This window comes from Dermacentor variabilis, unplaced genomic scaffold (assembly GCF_050947875.1).
Source record: "Dermacentor variabilis isolate Ectoservices unplaced genomic scaffold, ASM5094787v1 scaffold_12, whole genome shotgun sequence".
NCBI classification, from domain to species: Eukaryota; Metazoa; Arthropoda; class Arachnida; order Ixodida; family Ixodidae; genus Dermacentor; species Dermacentor variabilis.
This window is the reverse complement of record NW_027460280.1, coordinates 1,953,097-1,977,500: the sequence shown is the minus strand read 5'-3', so window position 1 is coordinate 1,977,500 and position 24,404 is coordinate 1,953,097. Positions and strand designations below refer to the sequence as shown.

The 24,404-nt window shown below is 47.2% G+C and overlaps 1 protein-coding gene across 22 annotated transcripts in view; it reads right to left on the bottom strand.

Annotated features, from left to right (window-relative positions):
• LOC142566355 (peptide transporter family 1-like) overlaps window positions 1-24,404 on the bottom strand; it is a 732,761-nt gene that overhangs the window by 52,194 nt on the left and 656,163 nt on the right. For all 22 annotated transcript variants that reach the window (XM_075677280.1, XM_075677294.1, XM_075677282.1 and 19 more), the window contains 3 exons: window positions 20,433-20,554; window positions 20,289-20,370; window positions 20,119-20,235 (listed from right to left, as the gene is read on the bottom strand). In XM_075677280.1, the coding sequence (XP_075533395.1) occupies window positions 20,119-20,235; window positions 20,289-20,370; window positions 20,433-20,554 (321 nt within the window). The remainder of the gene's footprint in view (window positions 1-20,118; window positions 20,236-20,288; window positions 20,371-20,432; window positions 20,555-24,404) is intronic.

Below are 24,404 nucleotides of genomic sequence, written 5' to 3'. Positions count from 1 at the left end.
CCAGGATTGACGCGATTCTTCTGGTAATAAGAGTATTAGAAGCCTCGTTGAAAGATCCCTTGTTTCTACAATTAATCCCCTGATAAACTTGTGGGAAGCAGCTAAGGAAGGTGGAGGCCATCAATGCGATAGAGGCAAGTGGCAGAGATTACAGGGAGATCGTGGAATCTTGGGAGTATATCCACGGCTAGAGGGAACGCGTAAGCGTAAATGAAGCTCAAAATAGGGCGGGACAAAGAGTACCAGAGAAAGCAAGAGCAGGATGAACGTATAAGGCGGTGTGAAGAGTACGAAAGGGAAATGAAAGAAATGCGAAGAGAATAGTAGCACCTCAGGGTTCCACGGGCACGGTTTAGTGAGCGCGATTTTAGGGACGTTTAAAGCATCGAATGTTTTATGTCCTCTGTTCGAGCAGGTGTGCACAGAGACAAAGCACGACCGTGACTTTTGCCGTGTTAGTTTCTTGGGGTATTTCCCTGTAGCGTGTCCTGTTGTTTGGCCCGCCTTTCCGATGAAGAATTCAGGAATTACGATAAAGCTAAGAATGCGTTACTCCGCCATTGCGGTATTGCTGTTGAACGCAAAAGGGTAAGCCCGAATGACGAGTGCGAAGTTGGTCCTTTTAAACATACTGAAGTTGTGCCAGTGAAGGGAGAGCACGAAAAGTGCGAGGTCGCGAAACCCTCGAAGATAGAGCCTGAGAAATGCGAGGCCGGCGTAAAAACAGGGGCCATTCCGGAAGGCGTCCCTAGCGAATACGAGGCTTGTTCCAGTAGCTATGAGGAGGTTAGGGAGGCGCTGGAGAACTTCGTCGTATCCGAGCACATGGGTTGCTTTCGGGAATTATCTACGGTATACCAGGATACGGTGGCGGCAGAGTCAAGAAAGAACCTGACGAAGCAAGACGGAGAGGAGGTCGCTCAGGGCTCCAGCTTCTGTGAGGGCGCAATGTAGTCGTACGCCGAAACTGATAGCCAGCAGCCAACCTAGAGAGCCCTCCTTGCGGGGACGAGGCTTGTTCCAGCAACCCTATCAGGGTCAGTGTGGGCTGGATACCGTCCTAGTACCCCAGCACTTGAGTAACTCTCTGGCGTTGCCCAAAACATACAGCGATTACGTCGCGAAAGCCGTAACAGTGAGCATTCCGGAGGACGTTCCTTACGGGGACGAGGCTTGCTTGAGCAGCCCTAACAAAGTCAAGGAGTGTATTTCGCTAGAATAGCAGCTTGGGCTTGTTAGTTTTCCAACCTGGTGTTAACAGTACAAAACGTAGACGGGACACCAGAGGAGAAGACGACACCATAGCGCTTGTGGTGTCGTCTTCTCGCCTGTTGTCTCATATACATTTTACGCAGTTAACACCAGGAAGGTCAAGGAGGCACTGAAAACCTTCCAAGTATCCCCGCACTTGAGCGATCTTGCGATCTGAGCGATTTTGCAGTCGTGCGCGCCGCATGGATTGATAACGGCGATCAGAGTCGTCTGTGGTCAAAATCTCATAGGTCCTGGCCAAATGATACGCGACTCTTGGTACATCGTAGTGCAATGTAGACCACCATTCGCGCCGCGCATACACTCTATACGTGTGTGCAACCAGCGCTGGAACTTGTCGTGCGAACAGCAGCACACGGCCTAGCGAACGGGGGAAACAGTTTTCAGCAGCACATGATGCGATTTAGCGCCATTAATTCCACCACTCATCTTGACACACATGTATCCAGATTCTGGCCTGATTGGTGTGCCAGAACGTATGAGCGCGCGCGCCTGTCTAGCTTGCATGAGTGTGGCCAGAACTTGGCTGGATGCACAGAACTACGGCAAACGTTGATACCGGCGTTATCATCCAAAATATTGTACCATATTTGTGGCTCTGGTGACAGCATATCCCAGCTGCGAAATCAAGGTGCCGCAGCTCCTCCTGGCCCGCTGTGGTTCTCCATAGAATCGGCGACAACAATAAAGATAGTTGTGATAAAGGAAGGCACGCCTCGCGCCAAGCTATAACTTTGTAACAGTGATCAGTCGGTAAAAAATGTCAGCGGAAAAAAAATTCCCGGACGATTACAATATTTCACGATATATTGCCTGGCGCGTCTGTCTTGTGCGGCACGTTGCAAACAAAACGAAGTGTGGCGCGACTGGCTCGCTCATCTGGATATCGCGAGATGCGCGCTGCTCTGGCGCCATCGCATTACGCTTTCCTTCTCGCCCTCCCGCTTTCCTCCTTGCGTCGTTCATCCCCCACTGCGCTATGCGTTCGCTTTTACGTTTCGCTGTGCTCGTTCGCTCGCCGACGCTCGCCGCAGGACCGGGCGCCTAAGAGCTGAGCTCGAAAACATAAACAATGTAAGGTGTCAATGATCCCGTCTTAAAAAGTATAGTTCCGATGCTGCACTTAGAACAGGAACAGTCCAGTGGGTCTTCTAGCTCCTATGCTGCTTTTCGCCGTCATCAAAGATTCAATAAAAGCGAGTTCCTAAGCATCGCATAATAACGACACAATTGCGCTCGACGACTGCGTAAGAGCCCGTACCATGTTTTCATACCCGGACGAGAAGCCATAAAGTAACCAGTCGCTGAAATGCTGCGCGACGAAATCATCCAGCCGTTCATGTGTCCGTGGGCATCTCCTGTAGTCTTAGTGCTGAAGAAGGCTGTAGCACTACGGTATTCCGCGGATTATGGTCGCCTGAACAAAATCATGAATATGGACCTACGTAACCTCCTTCCACGGTTAAAGAATGCGCTAGGCCGGCTTACCAACGCTAGGTACTTTTCGTCACTGCACCTCAAGACTGGCTACTGGCTAATCGACGTCGGCGAGAGGGATCGAGAGAACACCGCTTTCATGACACCGAATTACGAGTGCCAAGGCTCAGATGGCCTTTGTGGTCCATCCAGTTGGAATAGCTGTGTGTGGTTGCTCTGAAGAGGAGAACGAAGTCCTCCCGCTCTTATTGTGCGTAGCATGATGCTCTCCAACCACTGCCATAAAAACACAGTCGTCGTGGCAACGGACACGAGACTCAGTCGCGAACCACGGTCAACGCAGCTTTGAAACTAGTGCTATCTTAAAGGGGCCCCGAACCACACTTGTCTGGAGCCTCAAAAACACCTCCGAACGCCTACGGTACACCCTAGCAGTTGTTTTTTTTTTTCATAGCATCGCGCGAGCGTCGACAGCGCGGCGGCCTTGTGACGTCAATAGCACGTGCGCATGTCCATTTGAATGCTGCCTCGCGTCGCTAGAACACCGTGCGAACAAGCCTCGCGAGAAAGCGTGTACCTCCAGGAAATAAACTGCTGAAACACTTATCCAAGGCGAGAGTGGATACTTGTAGTGCTATACGCCTTTCGGAGGGGCGCCCGTAGAGTGGCGACGCAAGAAGGCTGGCCGCGGCAGAGCTGGAATAGAGAGCGCTCGATCCGCGGAATGTGTGTGTGTTTCACCAAGCTCGAGGGGTGGTTCAGAACCCCTTCCAGAAGGAGCTCGGGGGTGTTATCTAAATGCATGGTGACGCAGAAATTCTTCTCGGCAACCACCACACCAGATATCAAGAGGTTTGTTGGACGTGTGTAAAAAGTTGGAGGGGGGGGCAATCTAATGACTGCAGGAAGCTGTTGAAGTATTGTAGAAATTTGACAAAAAAAAACTACTGAATTTACAGCTCTGTAAATAAAAAGCGAAACACGATATCACATTTACAACAAACTGCACCTAATAATAAATATAAAACAGGAAATTGATATATTAGGCAGCCCTCTGAAATATGTCACTAATTTTCACTAGGACTTTTGCAAAACGTTTGGAAGCATTACAACAATTTTACATAACTTGTATATACATATACCAAATTTGTCCACACTAAATGATCTAACGCAGTAATGCTCAAACTGGGTTGTGCAAATGGTATTTTAGGACTCTGCGAGTCGCCAAATTTAATTATACTTCATCCCCTGCTGGATGGATGTTTACATTATAGTTTGAATTTCAAAATTAAAACCACCCCTTTCGCACCCGGATACTCTTTGAGAGAAACATCCGTTCATCGCTACAGTCATCGCCAGGCCGTGGACAGGTTTATCGCTAAATAAAAAAAAAACGAAGTAGGCCACTATGGCAAGGCAGACTGCCCAAGGCAGGTATGTTTAGAAAGCCATGGTCTAATAAATGCACATTACCGAACTGTCATACTCTTCGTGGAGAGTTACGAATCTGTTAACACTGTGCTGCTATACTTGTTTAAGTTATCGACACTCGACAATTTAAAAAAAAAGCCACATACACTAAATAAGAAATTCGCTTACTATCGTGACTGCAATTTGTCACTCTGAAATCTGTTGAGTGGCTCTTTCATAAAAGCATTTCAGCGTTTTACATGTATTTGAACAGGGAAATCGGAGCTTGCTCTGAGCCAAAGGTTCCTGGTAAGGCTCAATCGCAAAATGACACATCGAATAGGCCGCAGCTGAATTCAAATTTTACATTTCGCTAATAAATCAACTCATTCAAAGCATGACAATAAAAGATGTTGACGAGAAAAATCTCATAATTTCAGTGAGAATGTTTACTTTCGTACAATTATATTATGCGTGCTATCGTCAAGCGTGCTTTAGATCTTGATGCAAATCAAGCGCCATTACCAGTTTTCAAAACAATAATGCAATGTGGCTGCATGAATATGATGTAACTATTTCTTTCCAATCAACTCTTACAAAACAAGCAGTCTATTGGCAAACGTCACTTTCTGATATTGCACGAGTAAAAATATTTCACGGATCGAAACGCCGTGGTGCCTACATCATTTGCCTGTATTCAGTTGAGTGTCTTGAGTGACAAATTAGTTGGTCGCAAAACCCTTCTAAGTTTCATTGTATCAAAATAAATGTGACATTGCTGTGAAAACATATATTTTAGGTACCTATTCAGCCGAGGTTATCGCCGTATTTCATTACGGCATGGCTTGCATCGTTAGGACAGCCCGACAACTATGATCGCTGCCTAATATAGGGGAAAAGAAAAAAAAACTTGAAATTCAAAATGAAATCAATTGTATTCCTTGTTTCTCACACGGACGCCGATCAGACAAACATGCGGGGGATGAGTGGGGTCCTTCGTGCATGGTGCCTATGGCTGTGCTGGAATTAATCATTTTCTTCGGCTTGTACTAGCCGCGGTGGCATTGCGCGGCTACACTAATGACAGCTGCATTTCGATGGGGCCGTGCATTCCGTGCAAGAACCATCCGTAGATAGTTATACTGCGGTGTATATCGGTAATTATGCACATGTAAATTACAAAATTCGCAGTTGAACGCGTAGCGAAGTACGTTTCCGCTACATTTCTTCTGCGCTTGGCGCGCACGAAGAGCCATCTTTCGGCAAACACAGAAGACCCCCTCCTCGCAATGTACGGCGATGCCCCGACAGGTCGCGCGCCACTCGCCCGTGCGACGCGGCTCCTCTTTCCGCTCACAGCGCGATTCCTAGGTGCAGCGTCCGATGCGGGACGCCTCTGACGTGATTGCTGCGCCGTAGCGCGTCTGGTGGGAAAGCGTCCTCTGCGATGCGTGCCGGGCTGCTGGCGAGGAGTCATGTGTCTGCGTGGTGCTCCCAAGCGAGATAGAGGACGATCCCATCGAGGCGTCAGCCCCATGATCGCCTCCGCCTTCATGGCGCGTCGCGGCCCGGCTGTCCGTGCCGATCACGACGTTTGGCTCGCGTAGATCGTTTCTCCCTCCGAGACACCGAGTTCTTTGGTTCGTTCCGCTTGCTCAGACGCACGTTTCGTCCTTGTGTGACTCAAGAGCATGCCCAGCGAATGAGTGGGCGCTGCGAACGGGGTGCGATAACGCCATCGCGTTCAACTCTTGAAGGCGAAGCTTAAGCGTCCTCCAATTTTTGTATCGATTATCGCAAGCTTAATCGGGTGACGAAAAAAGACGTGTATCCCTTACCACGCATCAACGATTCCCTCGACAGGCTACGGCACGCACGTTACTTCTCATCGATTGACTTAAAATGTGGATACTGGAAAATTGAGGTCGATGAGCGGTATCGCGAAAAAAAAACTGCTTTTGTGGCGCCTGATGGGATCTATGAATTCAAAGTTCTCCCTCTTGTGTTGTGCTCCGCCCCAGCCACGTTGCCAAGACTAATGGATACTGTTCTCTCGGACCTTAACTGGAAGACTTGCTTAGTGTACCTAGACGATGTGATTGTTGATTCTGCCACAGTTGATGAACATCTCAGACTTATACGGTCATTTCTTCAAGCCATACGGTCCGCTGGGCTTACCTTAAAACCTGAAAAGTGCCACTTTGGCTATGAAGAACTACAGTTTTTGGGCCACGTTGTGAGTCGCGCAGGCGTCAGACCTGATCCTGAGAAAATCGCAGCCGTCGCAAAGTTTTGAAGGCCTACGGACAAGAACGCAGTTAGATGCTTCCTGGGCCTATGCGCATATTACCTGCGATTTATAGCGCATTTTGCACGCACCGCCTCACCGCTCAGCTGCCTAACCATAGATGTCATGTTTGTGTGGGGCGAGGAGCAGGAGGCGGCCTTTAACGAGTTGCAGCACCGTCTACAAACTCCGCCTGTTCTTGCCCACTTTGACCGGGATGCGCCGACAGCGATCCACATCGCAGCCAGCAACGTGGGTCTAGGCGCCGTCCTTGTTCAGCGGCAAGACGGCGCTGAGCGAGTCATCGCTTACGCGAGTACAGCACTATCACGTGCCGAGTCGAAATACTCCACCAGAGAGAAGGAATGCTGGGCTGTAGTATGGGCAGTTACCAAGTTTCACCCGTACATATACTGCCACCCATTTCAAGTCATAAGTGACCACCATTCTCTCTGTTGGTTGACTACCATGAAAGATGCATCTGCACGTTTGGGACGCTGGAGCGTCGGCTTCAAGAGTACTACGTGACAATGGCCTATAAATCCGGAAGGCAGCACTTAGACGCTGACTTCCTTTCCAGATCGCCGATCGAGTCGTCAGTTGGATATAATGACGAATCCGCAGGGTTTTTAGGAGTTGTTGATGCGGCCACCATCTCACAACAACACCAAGAGGACCAAGAGCTCACTTCACTAATTTATTTCTTAGAAGGCCGCACAACAAACAAGCCCGGATTGTTCTCAAGGGACGTGTCATCATTCTGCATAGGCAACAGTGTCTCCGCAATGAAATCTTGCAGGCCTGTCACGATGAAGCTACCTCGGGCAACCGAGGCTACGCAAGAACATTAGCACGGATCAAAGAGAAGTACTACTGACCATGGCTCGCAGCACAGGTGAAGCACTACGTCCGAACGTGCCTTGACTGTCAGCGACGAACAGTGCCACCTACGAAACCTGCCTGACTATTGCATCCCGTTCCATTGCCAGAAACGCCGTTTGCACAAATAGAGATGAATCTTTGGACCCCATTCCCAATATCTGCTGCCGGAAATAAGTAGAGCACAGTTGCGACAGATTACCTCACGCGATATGCAGAAACCAAGGCACTTCCGAGCAGCACAGCAGCCGAGGCCGCACAGTTCATCGAAAACCTCGTCCTGAGGCACGATACTCCAGCGGTCATCGTAGCCGACAGGGGAACCGCATTCACGGGTGAACGTTTGCGAACTGTACTCACGCTCAGTGCACGGCACACAGAAGGACGACAGCCTATCACCCGCAAAGCAAATGGACTTCGCGCCTCAACAAGACTGTCGCAGACATGCTGTCCATGTATGTCGATACGGAACACAAGAACTGGGACCAAATATTACCATACCTAACGTTTGCTTATAATACGGCTCGGCAAGAAACAACAAGACTGACGCCATTCAGCCTCCTCCACGGTCGAGAAGTGACTACAATGCTGGATACTATGCTTCCCCACTCATGATTTCAGCGGTTCCGAGATTGACGCCGCAGATTTACAGAGCGCGCCCAAGAAGCAAGACAGCTCCCGCGCGTTCGCATAACTAGCCAGCAAGACCGTTATGCCCGACGTTACAACCAACACCATCGATGCGTTGTCTACCAGCCGGAACAAAGAGTCTGGGTGTGGCCTCCAGTACGCCGCTGAGGCCTCGCGGAAAAACTTCTGCGCCGATACTTCGGACCATACAAGGTTCTACGATGCCTTAGCGACGTCCACTATGAAGTCGTTCCTGACAGCCCAACCTGCTCGAGGCGCCGTCAGGACCTGCCTGAAACTGTGCACGTGGTGCGCATGAAACCTTATTTTTCTGACTGACATGGACACTCTCTGGTTCTCTGAACACCGGGTGCTGCCAGCCGAGCATCGGGACGATGCTCCTTTTGGAAAGGGGCAAATGCCGCGACGCCATTTGGGCCCAACCACGCTGACGACGAAGACGACGACCTCGAGTGTGCAAGCGAGGTGTTAGAGAAGAAGAATCCTGAACTAAGCGATTGTTCTAATTGTCTCGATTAAATACCGCTCTCCGCTCTTGTCTCAAGTGAGCCGTCACAACATTTGTTTTCTGTGTGGCTTACAGGCGACTTGGCCATTTCCGTTTACTTTTATCATCGTGTCCTTTATTTATCTAAGTAAACTGAGCAAGAGGTCACATAGCCTCGCGACAAACCCCTCACGCAAAAGAAGAGGTGCAGCCTCGTGTGAGATCAGTCACTCATATGTGCCTGATGACACCTTTAACAAAACGATTACCCGGTCTCCTTCTGGGCTCTGGCTCTTCGAATGGAAACGAGCTGTCGAGTCACCCGAATTCAGTTGTTTGGGATTCAGTGGAAGATTCGGGACATTTGCATGTTCGTCTTCACCTAAATTTCAAGATGGCTGAACACGTGCTTGATTATGTCTTACAGGCGGCTCGTTGACCTGACATGTTGAATTCAGCATAAGCTCTCGAGATAGGGTGCTGACGCCTAAATGATATGCCACAGGAGTCACTGGCTGAATTCTAGACATTTCCTTAGAAACCAGGGATGAGTCCCCTCTCTTAGGTTGAGAAAGATTGCCTGCATAAGTTTTCTGGCGATCGCTATTGCTGGTTATACCAGACCACGAAACTGCGTCTTGTTTAGTTTCATGAAGAACAGGGCTGGACATGAACTTTCGATTGCGCAGCAGCGTCTTCGATTGACGTGCACAATTTAGACAAACAGCCAGAACCTAACGGTTGCTTTGATAATGAGTAAAAAATCCCCTTTTGTGATTTGTGTTTGTGGCTTATGGCGGTTTTTGCATTAGATTTTTCAAAGTTGCCTGATTCGAGATCATTCAAAACATGCGATATTTGCTCACGAATCAAGCAACTTTCTCATGGCGTGTGGCAGAAAACAAAGCCTTGGTTGCGGGAGCCGGTTAATACAAGGCCCATCTACAGCGTCAACGCCGTAAAAAGTCCTGCTGATGAAAGTCGCTAGTAAGAACTTCAAGAGCCGCAATTTGCACTTGGAGGACACGCAGCTCCTTTTCATGACGAGCTCGCTCAGCTTGAAGCCCCTACGGCGCGCGATTTCTATTTCCCTCGCACACTCCACAGAGTCCGTTTTCTTTAGACCCATGCTCTCGCCTATGGTGCAAGTTCCTGCCCCGTCTGTCTATGGCACACTCTATGCCTGCACCGTTCAGGCCATCCTCCAACACTCCACACGAAGCCGTATGGCGATATGAGAGCTACGGTGGTTTCCTTACGTATTTTCCAGACTAAATTATGACTTAATATTTAGTGTGTTTCTAATTCCTATGTTGTTAAGGTGCAGTGTCAAGGCTTAAAAGTATGTGTGCGACTATTAGCTTACGCGTCATTGTTTTGTCCGAACTTGGTCCTTGCCTACAAATCCGAGAACTCGCAGTGGTAAATTTATCTTCACCGTGACAAGTGGCCACCGCTCAAGCTCAGCGAATACTAATACAGTTTTGCAAATTTGAGTAGGACAGGTCAACCAATCACGCCAAGCAGCCTTCCCCTTGCAAAAAAAAAAAATATGAGGTTCTACGTGCGAAAACCACGATCCGATTGCAAAATGAGGCACGACGTAGGCTCCGGATAGACACACAATTTTTTTTCATTTTATTACGTGAATAAACTTACTATGTCTTTCTTTGTTAACGTTGTGATGCCAATGTTCAGTGCGTCATAGCGATTCAACCTCGTTGGCAATGTACGCGGAATTCTGTGTCGGCCGTACCGTGCGCGCGACAAACGAACTCGCCAATAGTGGGTGACACCGAAAAGGACATGTCGTCGGCGTTTCCCAAGGCGTGCAATATCGAGAATAGCTCCTCATCTGCCGCTGAGCACGTGCTGGTGGTCGAGTTGGTAATGCATGATTACAACGAAGGCGCCAAAGAAAACAACGGACGTAGGAAGGAGACACCAGACAACCACGTAGACGCACTAACCACTCTAATTCTCTAACAACTGTAATTCTCTCTAACTCTAACCACTCTAATTTGCCCTGAACTGTTTTCTTATAGGAGCACGGTAGAGTTTATAAATGCAAAAATCTTAAACTTTAAGGATTTTATGTTTTACAAAAACAGGCGCGATGTGTTCTAAATAAGAAGCGTAAGAAACCCGTAATACCGCGCGGACTATCGTTTTTTGTACTAAAGAGGATTGCGTAGGTTCTCAGCTGTAGTGTGACCCCAAATTAGCAGATAGCAACACAAATAAGAGCTGAACGGGGCATCATAAAGCAATCTTGTAATTGCCACCGCGAGATTTTGTCCATACCTATTCATTACGCCTACTTTTTTGTTTAATTTTACGAATAATGACTAAATGTGCAGCTTCCAGGTCATACGTTCATTAAATATAATGCCAAGTGTTTTTACGCCTTTTTCAATCGAAAAATTGTACGCGGTTTGCATAATGGATTCGGTTACCCTAGCCAATGTTCCTAACGCCCACAACAACACACACCTTGTTTTCGATTGGTTCAGTGTCAAACAATGCATCTTGAACCATTCGTTCCGTCTAGCACAAAATGCATCTGCTTCGATAGTAACGTGCACTAGATCTTTTCTGGCGAAAAACACGCAGCAATCATCTGCGTAGATAAGGAATTTTCAAGTGTTATTTATTTGTACTATATCATTGATGTAAAAAATTGGAGGACGCTTGAGCTTTGCTTTTAATAATGGAAAGCTACAGCATTCAAAGGTCCCTCAGTCTTTCTTACTGGAGCGTATTCAACCGTAATAAAAAATGACGTACAGCGCAGAGGACAAGGACTACGAAAGACGACAGACACTGTGCTGACTTCCGACAATATTTTATTGCGTTGCCACATCATGTGTATATATACAATAGGGGGCATGCATGCAAAATGAAAGGCAGTCATAAGGGGTGTTCTAAAAGCAAGTCATAGTACTAAGAACATGGTCACTTGAATAAAACGAACATTACGATTTCTATCTGTTGAGATACAAGACTTCACCAGGGGTCAGCGTGATAGAGGGGGCACTTACGCACATACTACCCAGTTTTCAGACGAAATCAGCTTCTAGAATTTCTCGGGTGAGCTGTGTCTCGCTAAAACTTCCGTATCTTCAAAGAGGGGCACGCAGCTGCAGTCCCGGCAACGGATGCCTAAGTGGCCATGAACAGTGTTATGGACGTTGTTATAGTACTCACTTAAACGATTGTTTAAGTGATAACAAGATCGTTTTGGCAAGCGAACTCGTTATCACTTTTACCCTCTGACAAAGAAGGTAGTTTCGCTGTCCTATCGTTGGGTGACTTCAATTGGAAGGCCACCCTTGCCATTTATTCAGTTTTTAAACGTGATGACAGCATTTCCCTTGCAAACGTGAAATTCAAAGCCAAAAAACTATGCAAATCCCTTAGCCTTGACAAACTAGAAAAAGTTATAGAAAAAATAAAAAGCTAAACATAGATATTTTCTGTTCAGCTAAGACGCATAACATTGACTGCCCTCCGCGGGTTATCGTAACTGAAGCAGAGACTTGGCAGAAAGCTCTTGGCTTCGTTCTGCGAGACAAAATAATCTTCTAATGATTGACGATCCTTTCCTTGCTAGAGATTCTGGTGAAGTTATTAGTTTTTTTAAGAGAGAATGAAAAGGGGCTCAAGGTGTTCTCGATCGACGTTAAACATCTGTACTATTCACTACCGCATGACAATTTGCTACTGTGTGTTGAAAATTGCATTGATGAATTGGATCAGTTGGCTCGCACAATGTTCCAGATGTTTCTTTAGCGGCTTTCTTGAATTGCTGACCTTCTATTTGAAATGAACTTTCACCTCATAGAATGAACGGAATTACATACAAAGGAATTTTGTTTGTATAGGATCATGCCTGGCGCCGGCACTAAGTAATATATATCTAGTTCATCATGATCGCAATATTCAAGATCACCTAGATGCGTCCTCTGTTGTCAAAATGCGCAGGTTTGTGGACGACTACCTGGTATTTATTGATTGCACTGATCGCCCTTTCGAGCCGGCTGCTTCTGGAGTCTTGGAAATCTTTAGGAAAGAGCTGCAGCCTCTAGAACTTACGCATGAGGTCCCCATTGATGATTCTTTGCGCTTTCTAGATCTCAGGCTGGACCGTGTTAACAAACTTGCGTGCTGGTGCTTCGAACCGAGAAGAATCCACTCTTGCCCTTTAACTCCGAACACTCAAAGCTTGTTAAAAGAGGTATTATAATGTTATGCCTCGTTAACAGCCTCAATAAATCTTGTCTACACGAGATGCAACATAGCCTTCCTGCACAGGTTGACCACCTTTCTTGGGCTGGCTACCCTTTGCGCTTAATTTCAGCCATAGCGGAACAGCTTCTGAGGCGCACAAAACGTGATGAGCCCGCTCAGTCAAGGAACCCGCCAGTTCAAAGACGCAGGTTTGCAGTGCTACCGTATGTGCATGATGTCTCCCATAGGCTAAAACAGATTCGGTAGCGTGCAGGGATCACAGTCGTTTTCTCGGACCCGCAAAAGCTGGCAAGGCTCAGTAAGCGTGTAAACGCGCCTAAATCACGTCAGAGTTGTTGCTCTGTCGGGCACAGAAAACGATATGTGACATGCGCAACGAATGTGGTTTACACACTTCCCTTGCCTTGCGGCAGTAAATATGTTGGAAAGACAGGCAGGTGCTTAAACGATCGTTTAAGCGAGCACTATAAAAAAGTTCATAACGCTGTTCAATGCCACTTGGGCATCCACTGCCGGGAGTGCGGCTGCATGCCCCTCTTTGAAGATACGGAAGTTTCAGCGAGACACAGCTCACGGCTCACCCGGGAAATTATAGAAGCTGATTTCATCAGAAAAATGGGTAGTGTGTGCGTTAGTGCGCCCTCTATCGCGCTGACCCCTAGTGAAGTCTTCTACCTCAACAGATAGAAATCGTAATGTTCGTTTTTTTTTCAAGTGACCATGTTCTTAGTACTATGACTTGCTGTTAGAACACCCTTTCTGACTGCCTTTCATTTTCTGCGCCCCCCATGCCCCCTCTTGTATATACACACACGATATGCAAACGCGATAAAATATCGTTGGAAGTCAACGCAGTGTATGTCGTCTCTTGCAGACTTTGTCCTTCGCGCTGTACGTCACTTTTTATCATGACTTACCAACTAGCCCAAGGTAACCGTAATGTTTACGTGCAAACGCTTGCAGCGAACGCACGAAAGCGAGCTTTGTGGTAGAGCTGCGGCATCTTGCGTGCGCCACGATGCGGCGAAGGCGCCGGCCGCTCCGTGGCCCCCAAGGCGCCTATCGCGTGCGCGAAATCGCGGGCGCCGCGGCCGATTTGTATGTGTGAAAGTGTTTCTTTGAGTTTTCGCGTAACAGAATTATGTTTTCTCGCATAATGAAAGTAGAATCCGAGAGCTACCATGTCTGTAGGTTGTGCGCAAGTCGTAGTTTACGATTTTTCTACGTATTTTAGCTTGAGAAGTTCAACTAGTACAGTCTGTTCCTTGCGTCATACGGAAGGCCTGGGTATACGTGATCAGAAAAGCTTTTGCCGATGTCATGTCTGACGCTGGACGACTACGCGGGACGCCGGGTTTTCTGCGACACGAGTTTCTTAACATTTTCGCTTTAAAAGAAGAGAAAGATAGGCCCCGAAATACTTCCCTGTGGCACCCCTGACAGCAGCTCTTTCAAGTAGGAATTGTATTTGCCTATTTCAGTATATTGAGAGCGGCCCGCAAGGTACGAACGAACTAATTCCAGCGCTACTGTGTAAACATACTCCTAAAGATGGGAAAATTTGCAGCTGGAGAAAGTCCAATACCATGGGCCTAATTGTTCAGGAGGAGCACACAAGCAGGTAAGGAGCTTCGAAAAATATTGGTTGAGATCAACATTGTTGACCTCGCTCATAGAATTCCTAACTGTCGCAGCCCTAGGTGACCTCAAAGTACAGGAAAAATTGTGGTTCAGGTCAACCTGAAGACGTGGGAGCATCGTGAAGCCAATATTTGCGCACTTCAGCACAAGATCTCTTTGCAGGAACAATTTCACTCTGTGCCGCAGGTCCTGCCCCCAGCTTGGTGTTGACGCTATTCATTTCGCTCCTTAAATGTCCAAGTACAGGAACTTGGATAAATCTAACGGCCGCAAGCCGTGCCATGTGCTCCTTAGCAGACAATATAAGAAGTGACCGCTGTCGAGCATGACTCATAAAAAAAAACATCACGCTTTCATAGAGTCTGTCGCGATAGGATAACAATTTCCTTTCAATTTCCTTCGATATCGAAGGGACGACAGTTGCATGGCAAGGAAAGATGAGCTTGGTTTCGAATCCCGCTCCATCCGTCGCAGAAAAGTGAGATGAAAACTTGTATATTTAATTGACCATAGTGAAACCGGAATAAACAAATAAACTTGCACAAAGAAACCTCACTCTATCTCTAGGCACACTGATCACGACAAAAAAATCCTCGAATGCGAAGCCAAGACGAAGATGTATGCTAATTCTTTTTTGTCTGAACACTAAACCAGTGAAACAGACTGACTGAAAAGCAAGTGCATTGTGTAATTTATGATGTATTTTATTCGATACTGTATCCCCGCTGCTGTAACGCCTAAGGGCCCTGCGGAGAATTCTTCCAATAAAGAATAAAAAATATTTTCGCTCGAAAAAAATTATTTGGTATATTACATGCGTGAAAGACCAACAGGCTAAGTAGACGACACCCACTTTGCGACAGGCCTCTGACCACAGCGCCACTGCATACCGTCATGACGCGTAGAAGCAGTGAAGGGTGCGTACATCTAACCCTAGCTTATTCCTCACCATGATTTCTTCCGCAGTGGTTATTCTTTGTGAGTGACTGACGCGTTGTGCAGATGGTGCCTGCGTAACTGCAGGCGTGGCGCCGCATAAGCAAAACGCCGCTTGTTTCCTTTCTCGTAGCTCCGCAGACTCAATGTGGCAACAATGCTATTGATTGGTGCCTTCGGCGCAGCCTGGACCCGTGAGCTAGTTGTGAGAACTTTTATGTCTATGTTTCATGAGTGGGCACGGCGAAAGCGCTGGGCGCAGGTCACTCATCATGCGTTTCGTTGTCGTCTTACAGGCGTTGTTGCTGTCGGTAGACAGCACCCTGCTCCCTGCCTCTGCTTCGCCGGTACCTGTGCGTGCAGCTAAAGACGCTGACGCACTGGGCCATAAATTCTGCGCAGTCATCCAGAATCCCCGGCCCCTTGCTTCAATCCGTGGCCTTGTGACGTCACCAGCAAGCTACCCTATAATGACTGCGCCATTCCTGATAACTTCAGTGGGCACGGCGAAAGCGCTGCGCGCAGGTCATTCATCATGCGTTTCGTTGTCGTCTTACAGGTTAGTTGCAGTTCCTTGAGAAGTGACAACAGATTGCTGGTTGTCGTGCCGTGCCCACACACTTGCGTATGCATTGCCTTCGACTGCTTTCGTTTGAAAACTCTTAGTTTGTGGCGATGTACAGGAAAATCCTGGACCTACAGTAGAGGAGATGTTAGCAATGCTTGTGGAAGGTCAGAAGTCGATTACAGCTGGTATATCCCACTTGAAAGACCGACTGGAGACTACGGAAAAATTGATATATAGCTTTGATGCCCGTTTGACATGACTAGAAGACGAAGTAAAAGAACTAAAGAACAAGACTTCCCTGAATGAATGCTTAGCGGAAATAGAAAAGACGCTTCACATGCAGCAGTAAAAATTAGTTGATTTAGAGGATAGAAGCCGCCGGTAAAGCCTGATTGTATTCGGCGTTCCTGATACACTTGCAGAATCGGAAGCATCCGTGCGAACTACCATTATAAGAGAACTATTTCAAGATAAAATGGACGTCACATGCTTGTCGGTCGCCCGTATTCACAGGCTTGGCCAAATCGTTCGATTATTCTTTATTTCCAAAATTAGAGGGAAAAGCAAGCGGTCTGGAACAACGTAAAAAAACTAAATGGAACGCAAATTTCTATTCAAAATGACTACTGTGGAGACACACTAAGAAGGCGTAAGCTACTTTGGGCCAGTGCCAAGACTGATAAGGAAGCCGGAAAGAAGGTGTCTCTAGTACACGATAGGCTTTGGGTTGACGACTGCCCTTACACGTGGGACGATGGCTCTCATTCACGCAAAGCATACCAAAAACGAGAAGTGTTTGCCGAAACCTTCCAGCGGTTGCACCTAGCTAGCGACTACAGCCTTGCCAGCTACGCTTGCTTTCTCTGAATTCTCGAAGTGTTGTAAATAAATTGAATAAACTTAAAGAATTGCTGCTGCTGTATGATTCACATGTATGCGTCATAACAGAAACTTGGCTAAATGAGTTTATTCGAGACGATGAAGTTGTTTCGCCGACCTATCAGCTGTACAGACGGGATAGAGGCTCACGTGGTGGCGTTGCTCGAAAGTGGGTCGACGTACAAGTACTTGATCAGATTGATAACACGAAAGCCTGTTTTTGAGAGTGGCGTTTTTTGATATTACGTTTGTTGTCGCTGTTTATCGCCCTCTCGATACTGATGACTGGTAGTTGAACCAATCATACGATCACGCGCTACAATTTCAGGGAAAATGTCTAATAATAACTGGTGATATTAATTTTCCCTTTCTTAATTGGCAAGCGTTTCATTATGGTTGCTCTACGGCCGGAGACACCATATTGGACATTATGCTTTCCCTTAACCTCGAGCAAGTCTTGAAAGTAAACACAAGAGGAAATGCAGTCATAGATCTTTTGTTTATCAGTGACATTTTCGGTGCAGGTAATCTTAGTGGAGGAGGGTATTTCAGATCACAAATTAATTTTCTAGTTATGGATTAAAGACTCTGATAGGCAAAAATGATTCTGTGATAACAGTTATCAAGGACTTTGCTCGGGCGGATGATGTGGCCATAACAGATCATTTGGATACTTATCTATGCAGTCCTATAAGTAATACAGAGGCAGCATGGAAGCGAATTCGTAATGTTATCCGCCACTGCATCGAAAATATTGTGCCACTCAAAACGTTGAATATGAGCGACGAATCATTGCATCGGACCTCCCGCAGACAATTCGGGCAACGCGTGAAGGGGTTTTGGCGCTGATTTTAAATGTTGATACGCGTAAAGCATTTGAGCCGGGCGGCCTCCCGAACCTATTTTTGAGGAGATGTGGCGAACAAATTTCTTGGTACCTTACAGAGCTCTTTAACTTTTCGCTGGAAATGGGTGAAATACCTGAGGATTGGCGTCTGGGGCGTGTAGTACCCATACAAAAAAAAGGGCAGCCGTCTTGTTTCAATGACCCCTCAATGCTGTAAGATGTAAGAGCATGTGATTGCTAAGCGCATACAAGACTTCCTCTCCGAACATAAAGTGTTATCGGTTAATCAGCACGGATTTAGAAAACGGGAAAAGAAAAATTTTCTTGACATGACTGGCCAAGTAGATGTACTGTTTATGGACTTTTGCAAGGCATTTGACAAGGTACCGCATGTTAAATTATTATGTAAGTTGGAGAACATTGGACTTCCACTCTGTGTTGTTAGGTGGATTTCCGCGTACCTTAATCATAGGGAACAGTTCGCACAAGTGCAGAATTTTTCTTCCAGTGTGCTCCCAGTTACCTCGGGGGTTCCAGAGTGGAGTGTGTTGGGGCCATTGTTTTTTTTTTCAATTTATATAAATGATTTAACGGAGGTAATACCAAAGGATGTCTCAATCAGATTATTTGCTGATGACTGTGCGGTTTTCAAAACAATCTCGACTGCAAATGACCACGCCTCTTTACAAGCAACTGTTCTGGCAATTCACGACTGGTGCGAGAACTGGGGCATGAAACTGAATGGGGAAAAAGCTGTTCTTCTACGTGTAACAAGGAAAAAATGTCCGAGTACCTTCACTTACCACATTAACGGCAGCACTATAAAGGAGATTGATAAATATAAGTACCTAGGGGCAACTCTTAGCAGTAATCATTCATGGGTTGTGCACATTTCAGATATCTGAGCATCAGCTTTTCAAAAGCTATGTCTTCTTAAGAGGAAACTTAGAAATGCTCCTGTAAGTGTTCGGCTTCTAGTTTATAACGCATGTGTTAGGTCGAAGTTAGAGTACGCGTCTGCGCTGTGGGACCCATATGTTAAGAAAGATATATTAAAACTTGAGGGTGTTCAAAGAAAGGCTGTACGGTTTATATTCGGAAAATAAAGAAGGACGGATTCACCGTCTTCACTAATGAACCGTAATAAGATTAAAACTTTGGAGATACGTAGAAAAATAAACCAACTTTTGTTACTTTACAATTCTATGTCCGGAAAAATTACCCTATCTGAACCAAGTTATGCTCAACCTGCGGCTACTAGAAAAACAAGGCACACAACGGAAGATTCACTGAGGCCTATTTTTGCGAAAACTAATTTCTACAAATAGTTTTTTTTTCCTAGAACAGTGAATGAATGGAATGAGTTGCCGCCAAGTGTTATCAAGGCCGAAGACCTTTCGGCAGAACAAGCACGTTTCTTTTGTGAGCTATAGATACTTGCACTTGTATAAATGTACGTATTTTCTGCTGGTTTAGTTCTGTTCTGTCTGTTTTGGTTCTTTCTGTTTTGTTGAAACTTGCTTCTCCAGTGTATTAGCGTGGTTACTTTTGCCCCTTTTGCTGTTTTCAAGTTTATTACTGTTGTTTATTGTTTGTCATTTCGAAAATGCCCCTCATGGTAGGGCCAAAAGAGCAGAATTCGGCGCCACTTTAGCGAGCTTCAAGATTATTCTTCTTTGCTGGAACAGAGGGGCTGATAATCTTCAGCCCCGAGTATATTCGGGGCACTAGGACTTTATCAATTCCTCGCGTATTATTTTTCATATCTTTCCGTGCGCGAGCAGCCACAAAAAAGAACGGGTTACAAAATATTTTAATTGCAACTGTCACTGATTGTGACGCCGCCATGATGAATAATTCCTTATATCTGCAGCTACTGATTCAAGACAGCTAAACAAATGATATTACTCAGCCTTTTTCATCAAAGCTGGCAACCCAGTTGTTTTGGTCGAGAATGCCACGTGAACCGTTATTGAAGAGTAAGAGATCTACGGCGTCCACTTAAGTGCGATCTTTGCTATCTGACACAGGAGACTTTGGTGGAAGCGGATGACAGAAAACAATGCCACACCAATTCAAGCGCGTTTGTTTTGTGTTTTAGCAGTACACACAGTCATCTTGCTTCCGTACTACGTCACCGACCCTCCTCGCACAACCACATCCATACGCGTGCTAGCTTTGTAAAACGGGCTTAGCTAGCTCGGCTTATTGACTCACTCAGAAGCGTGGCCAATCAGCTGTCTGTTCTTCGTAATGAAGCAAAAGTGGTCGACGCAATACCGTTATAAACATAGTTGGCTGTCACCTCCAAAGCACGCAGACCTATTAATATGATACCGCAGGCTATTCAACGGTTTCTTTATTCGAGCTGTTCCAAACAACAAGTGCTACATACGGCATCGCAGTGTCCCCCAGGGTACCCATATTAGCCTGCTTAAGAGCTAAGACATTGCACGGCGCTGCCGTCCCTTCAACTTTGGTGAAAACCCATGAGACTGCAATGTCATTGTGTTTTGAGACAGGCTAATGAATCAACCATGCCCCGCTGTGTCACTCGCTGTGACAGTGCTCACCATTCCGGGCTCAAGTCGCAGTTGAAGCTGGGGACCGCTCACTTGCACCGGGCAGGGCAGGGCGTTGACGAACGCGACCCTCGTGAAGCCGGCCGGTGACGGGGCCTCCGCACCACTCTGCGCGCGCAGCGGTGAGCGCCAAGATGACGTCTACGACAGGCTCTACTCACCTCGAGCGCCATGTCGAGGCAACCGGCAACGGCGAACGCCGCAGCGGCCGCCACACCCCCTACAGTGATCTTCTGCAGGGGCCTGCATTGGCACAAGGGATTGGCTCACGGAGCGATAGACACCCACATGTGTGAGATACGAACCTGTTGAGTAGGTTGCACCGGTTCAACATGGGGTATACACCGTAGCTGAAAACAGGCACCAGCACCAGTATGAGCAGCGGGTTCACCAGCTGCATTTGGTCCGGGAGCACCTGGTAACCAAGCTGCGTACACACACGAAGCAATGTCGCCACCATAAGGCGTGTTTTGCTGGGCCGCCAGGAACGCGATCGTCAATTAATGCACGCAGGAAAACTGCACGAAGCATTGCACAGCAGGAAGAGGCCGACTGGTACATCCAGCGGGCTGAGTCAATAGAGCGCCGCCCATAGGCATTAAATGATAAGGGGGCATTTCAACAACAAAAAAATCGCAATCATAACACAGGTAACATAGCACCATACAACAGGTTCGTGTTTGTACTATTACTAAGCCTGGCTGGAGAACGGTTTCGTTACTTAAAGGAAAAATACACAGATGGGGACCGGCGCTAACATATTAAAACGCACGGTTATATACATGGCAACTAAATGTCTATTACTAGCATGTCTGAATTTGCCAAGGAAAGGTGCCGTAGTGTCTTGGCTAATACGACTATAGCGATAGAAATAGAGCTACTGTGAACGGTTACGGTCTACCCCAGAATTATAATGGCGGTAAAAACGAGACCATCTGTATTTTTATAGCGATGCAACAGAAGATAAAAATAATTTGTAATTGATCAAGTTCTCAGGCATTATCAAAAGGAAATATGGTTTGATTGACTGTTACTCAGTAGAAAAAAATGACGGTTCATTTTCGCGGTTCCCACTGGGTCAAGTCGGCAACGGGGACTTTTACTATAATGTCGATACTGTCCTTCCGAATTCGGGACGCTTGACAACCATAACTAAAGTTGACTCTGCCACTCAATGTTTCGCGCGCTGCGCAAGAATTGTCAAAATAGGTAAATGTTTACTATTTCCGTTATCCTAAGAGACCCTGCTTGGCTTGTTATTCACTTTCGATATTAACTATCCGTTGTTCTATACAGTTTACTGTCCCTAGACAATACTTCTGCATCCTGATTTTTGCCTTAGACGCGCTTAAGCCGAATGCTTCTATGTGATTTCAATGCGACAGCTAATCCCCTGCTCCTCTTGCTTCACTTGGAGTTTACCACATGGAACCTAACCCGCCCAGCGTGTGTTCTTGACATTCGCCAATTTTATTGCGAGAACAATTATCTGAACACGCCAAGCAACTGTTCACCTATGCCGTGAGGTTCCGGATGTATAAATAACTATGCATAAAAATTTGTCCAACGGCTCGATTCGAACAAAGGAACTCTAGCACATAAGCCCGAGACTCTAACCGTTAGGCCACGGCAAGTATAACAAAGCAATCTTAAGAATTTCCTGCATGCATTTTTGTGGCTGCCAGGGCGCTTTTTCCTTTAAACAGTAGGAGTTGCGTTACGTGGTGCGTCGTGCCAATATGTCACGTATAGTTTCAACAAAAATCCATGAGTCGTTGTCATTGTTGTCGTGGCCACTGAGGGAGTGGCCAAGAAATTAGCGGATTATTCCAAGTTATAAGTACAGACTTCTATAGACTAAGTGATGTTGAAAGGTGGACTTAAATCTTACAGTGGAAGCAATAATGTCAGGAGAAATCGATAATCATTAACTGAAAAGCACAAAAAAGAACAAAAATATGCAAACTCAACAATCTATTCAGTTGGATGGATGGATGGATGGATGGATGGATGGATGGATGGATGGATGGATGGATGGATGGATGGATGGATGGATGGATGGATGAAAAACTTCACTGGGGTCCTTTGGGGCGCGCACTAGCGCGCAGCGGGCCGCTCCCACGTCGGGACAGAGAGGCCGAGCCTCTCCGACGCGTCGCGGGCCCGTTGGACAGTCCATAACTGTTCTTCGAGGTTGGGGCTGTGCAGGACCGCATCCCAGCGTGAAGAAGTGTTGCTTTCATCGCCGCGTAACGCGGGACATCGCCAGAGCATGTGAGGTAAGTTCGCTAAGTCAGTACATAGTGCACATGCATTTCTTGTTTGAATTTCGGGGTATCTTGTGAAGAAGTAGGGGGTTTTGGGTATGTCCCCGTCTGTAGTAGTCTTAGTGTCAAAGCCTGAGGTCTAGTGAGTTTGCAATGTGGGAGGGGGTAGATCCTCCGAGCCAAGTAAAAGTGCTTAGTAATTTCGGTGTACGATGAAGGAGAGTCCCGATTGTCAGTACCCCCGGCGTCACGCTGCCCGGCAGTTACACGGTTGATGATCCCTCGCGCAGCTCTGTGTGCCGACTCATTGAGGTTGGGCGGGGCACCCTCAATCTGTCCCATGTGGGCTGGAAACCAGATCAATGTGTGTGGCTTCATCTCCTTGCTTCCTAGTATCCATAGGGCCAGCTCTAATATGGTTCTTTTGGCAAATGCCCTAACAGCTGGTATCGAGTCACTGTAGATTCATGTCCTCTTGTCGTCCAATAAGGCCATCGCTATTCAAGCCTGCTCGGCGATCTCAGAGGACGTCGTCCGAATTGAGATTGCGTTCGTTATTTGCCCTTCATGGATCTACGCTAACTATAGCGAAGGCCTGTCCGTCGGCGTAGCGCGCTGCGCCTACGAAACTGTTCTCCGAAGCACGTTCACGAGCCTTATCCAGGAGAGCCTTCGCGCACGCCAGACATTTTCCCACGTTCTGTTCTGGATGGACATTTCGTGGGATCGAGGCGACAGTGATGCGGTCCCGCTGCTCTCGAGGAATGCTGCAGAACTTTGTTTTAGTGACTGTGGGGCGGACGCCCAGCTCCTGTAATATGTGTCTTCCAGCTTGTGTGGTAGATAGCCTGACGAACTGGGCCCTCTCCTGTGCTTCCGCTCTTTCCTCTAGCGTGTTATGCATGCCAAGTTGAAGTAAGCGTTCCGTGTGAGTGTATATGGGGAGGCCGAGAGCTCTCTTGATTGCCTTCCTGATTAATGCGTTCAGCTTATCCCACTCCGATCTTTGCCAGTTGTTCATGGCGACGACGTAAGTGAAATGACACATTACGAACGCATGTACCAATCTCACGAGGTTATCTTCTCCGAGGCCTTGCTGCCGGTTGGCCACTCTTCTGATTATTCTGATGGCATTTTCCGTCTTCTTAGTGAGCCGCCGCACTGTCTGGTTGTTTGAACCACTCGGCTCTACCATCATGCCGAGAATCCGGATAGCAGCCACCCTCGGAATATAGCCTCCGTCGTTTGTGCGCAGTTTTGTGTCGCATTCGGCGAGTGGCTTCCATCCCTTTGGTTCCGTGCCTCTGCGCTTGGGTCGATAAAGTAGCAGTTCCGACTTGTGCGGTCAGCACCGAAGACCCGTGGACTTAAGGTATCTCTCGGTAGCATCAATCGCCTCTTGCAGGGCCGTCTCTACCTGTCCGTCACGACCTCCGGTACACCAGATGGCAACGTCGTCTGCGTATATGGTATGACTGATACCGTCGATAGCAGAGAGTGTCCTGGATAGTCCAATCATGACGAGGTTAAAGAGGGTTTGGGATATGACTGCCCCTGGTAGCGTCCCCTTAGACCCCAGCTTGATCATGTCTGATGTCAGGTCCCCGATCTTAAGGGTGGCTTCTCTGTCTGATAGGAAAGATCTAGCGCAGCAATAGAAGTGCTTCCCCAGGTTGTGGCTCGAGATTGTGTTTAAAACGAACGAGTGAAGAATGTTATCAAAGGCCTTTTCCAGATCTAGACCTAGTATGGCTCTCGTGTCCCGCGTATTACAGTCAATAATGTAATGCTTGATGAGCTTCATAGCGTCCTGCGTCGAGAGTCCGACCCTGAAGCCGATCATGTTGTGTGAGTAAATGTCGTGGTCCTCCAGGTAGCATGAAAGCCTGTTTAGGATTGCGTGCTCAGCAACCTTCCCCACGCACGATGTGAGCGAAATTGGGCGGAGGTTATCGAAGCTGGGCGGCTTGCCTGGCTTGGGGATGAGAATTATGTTGGCCAATTTGCACA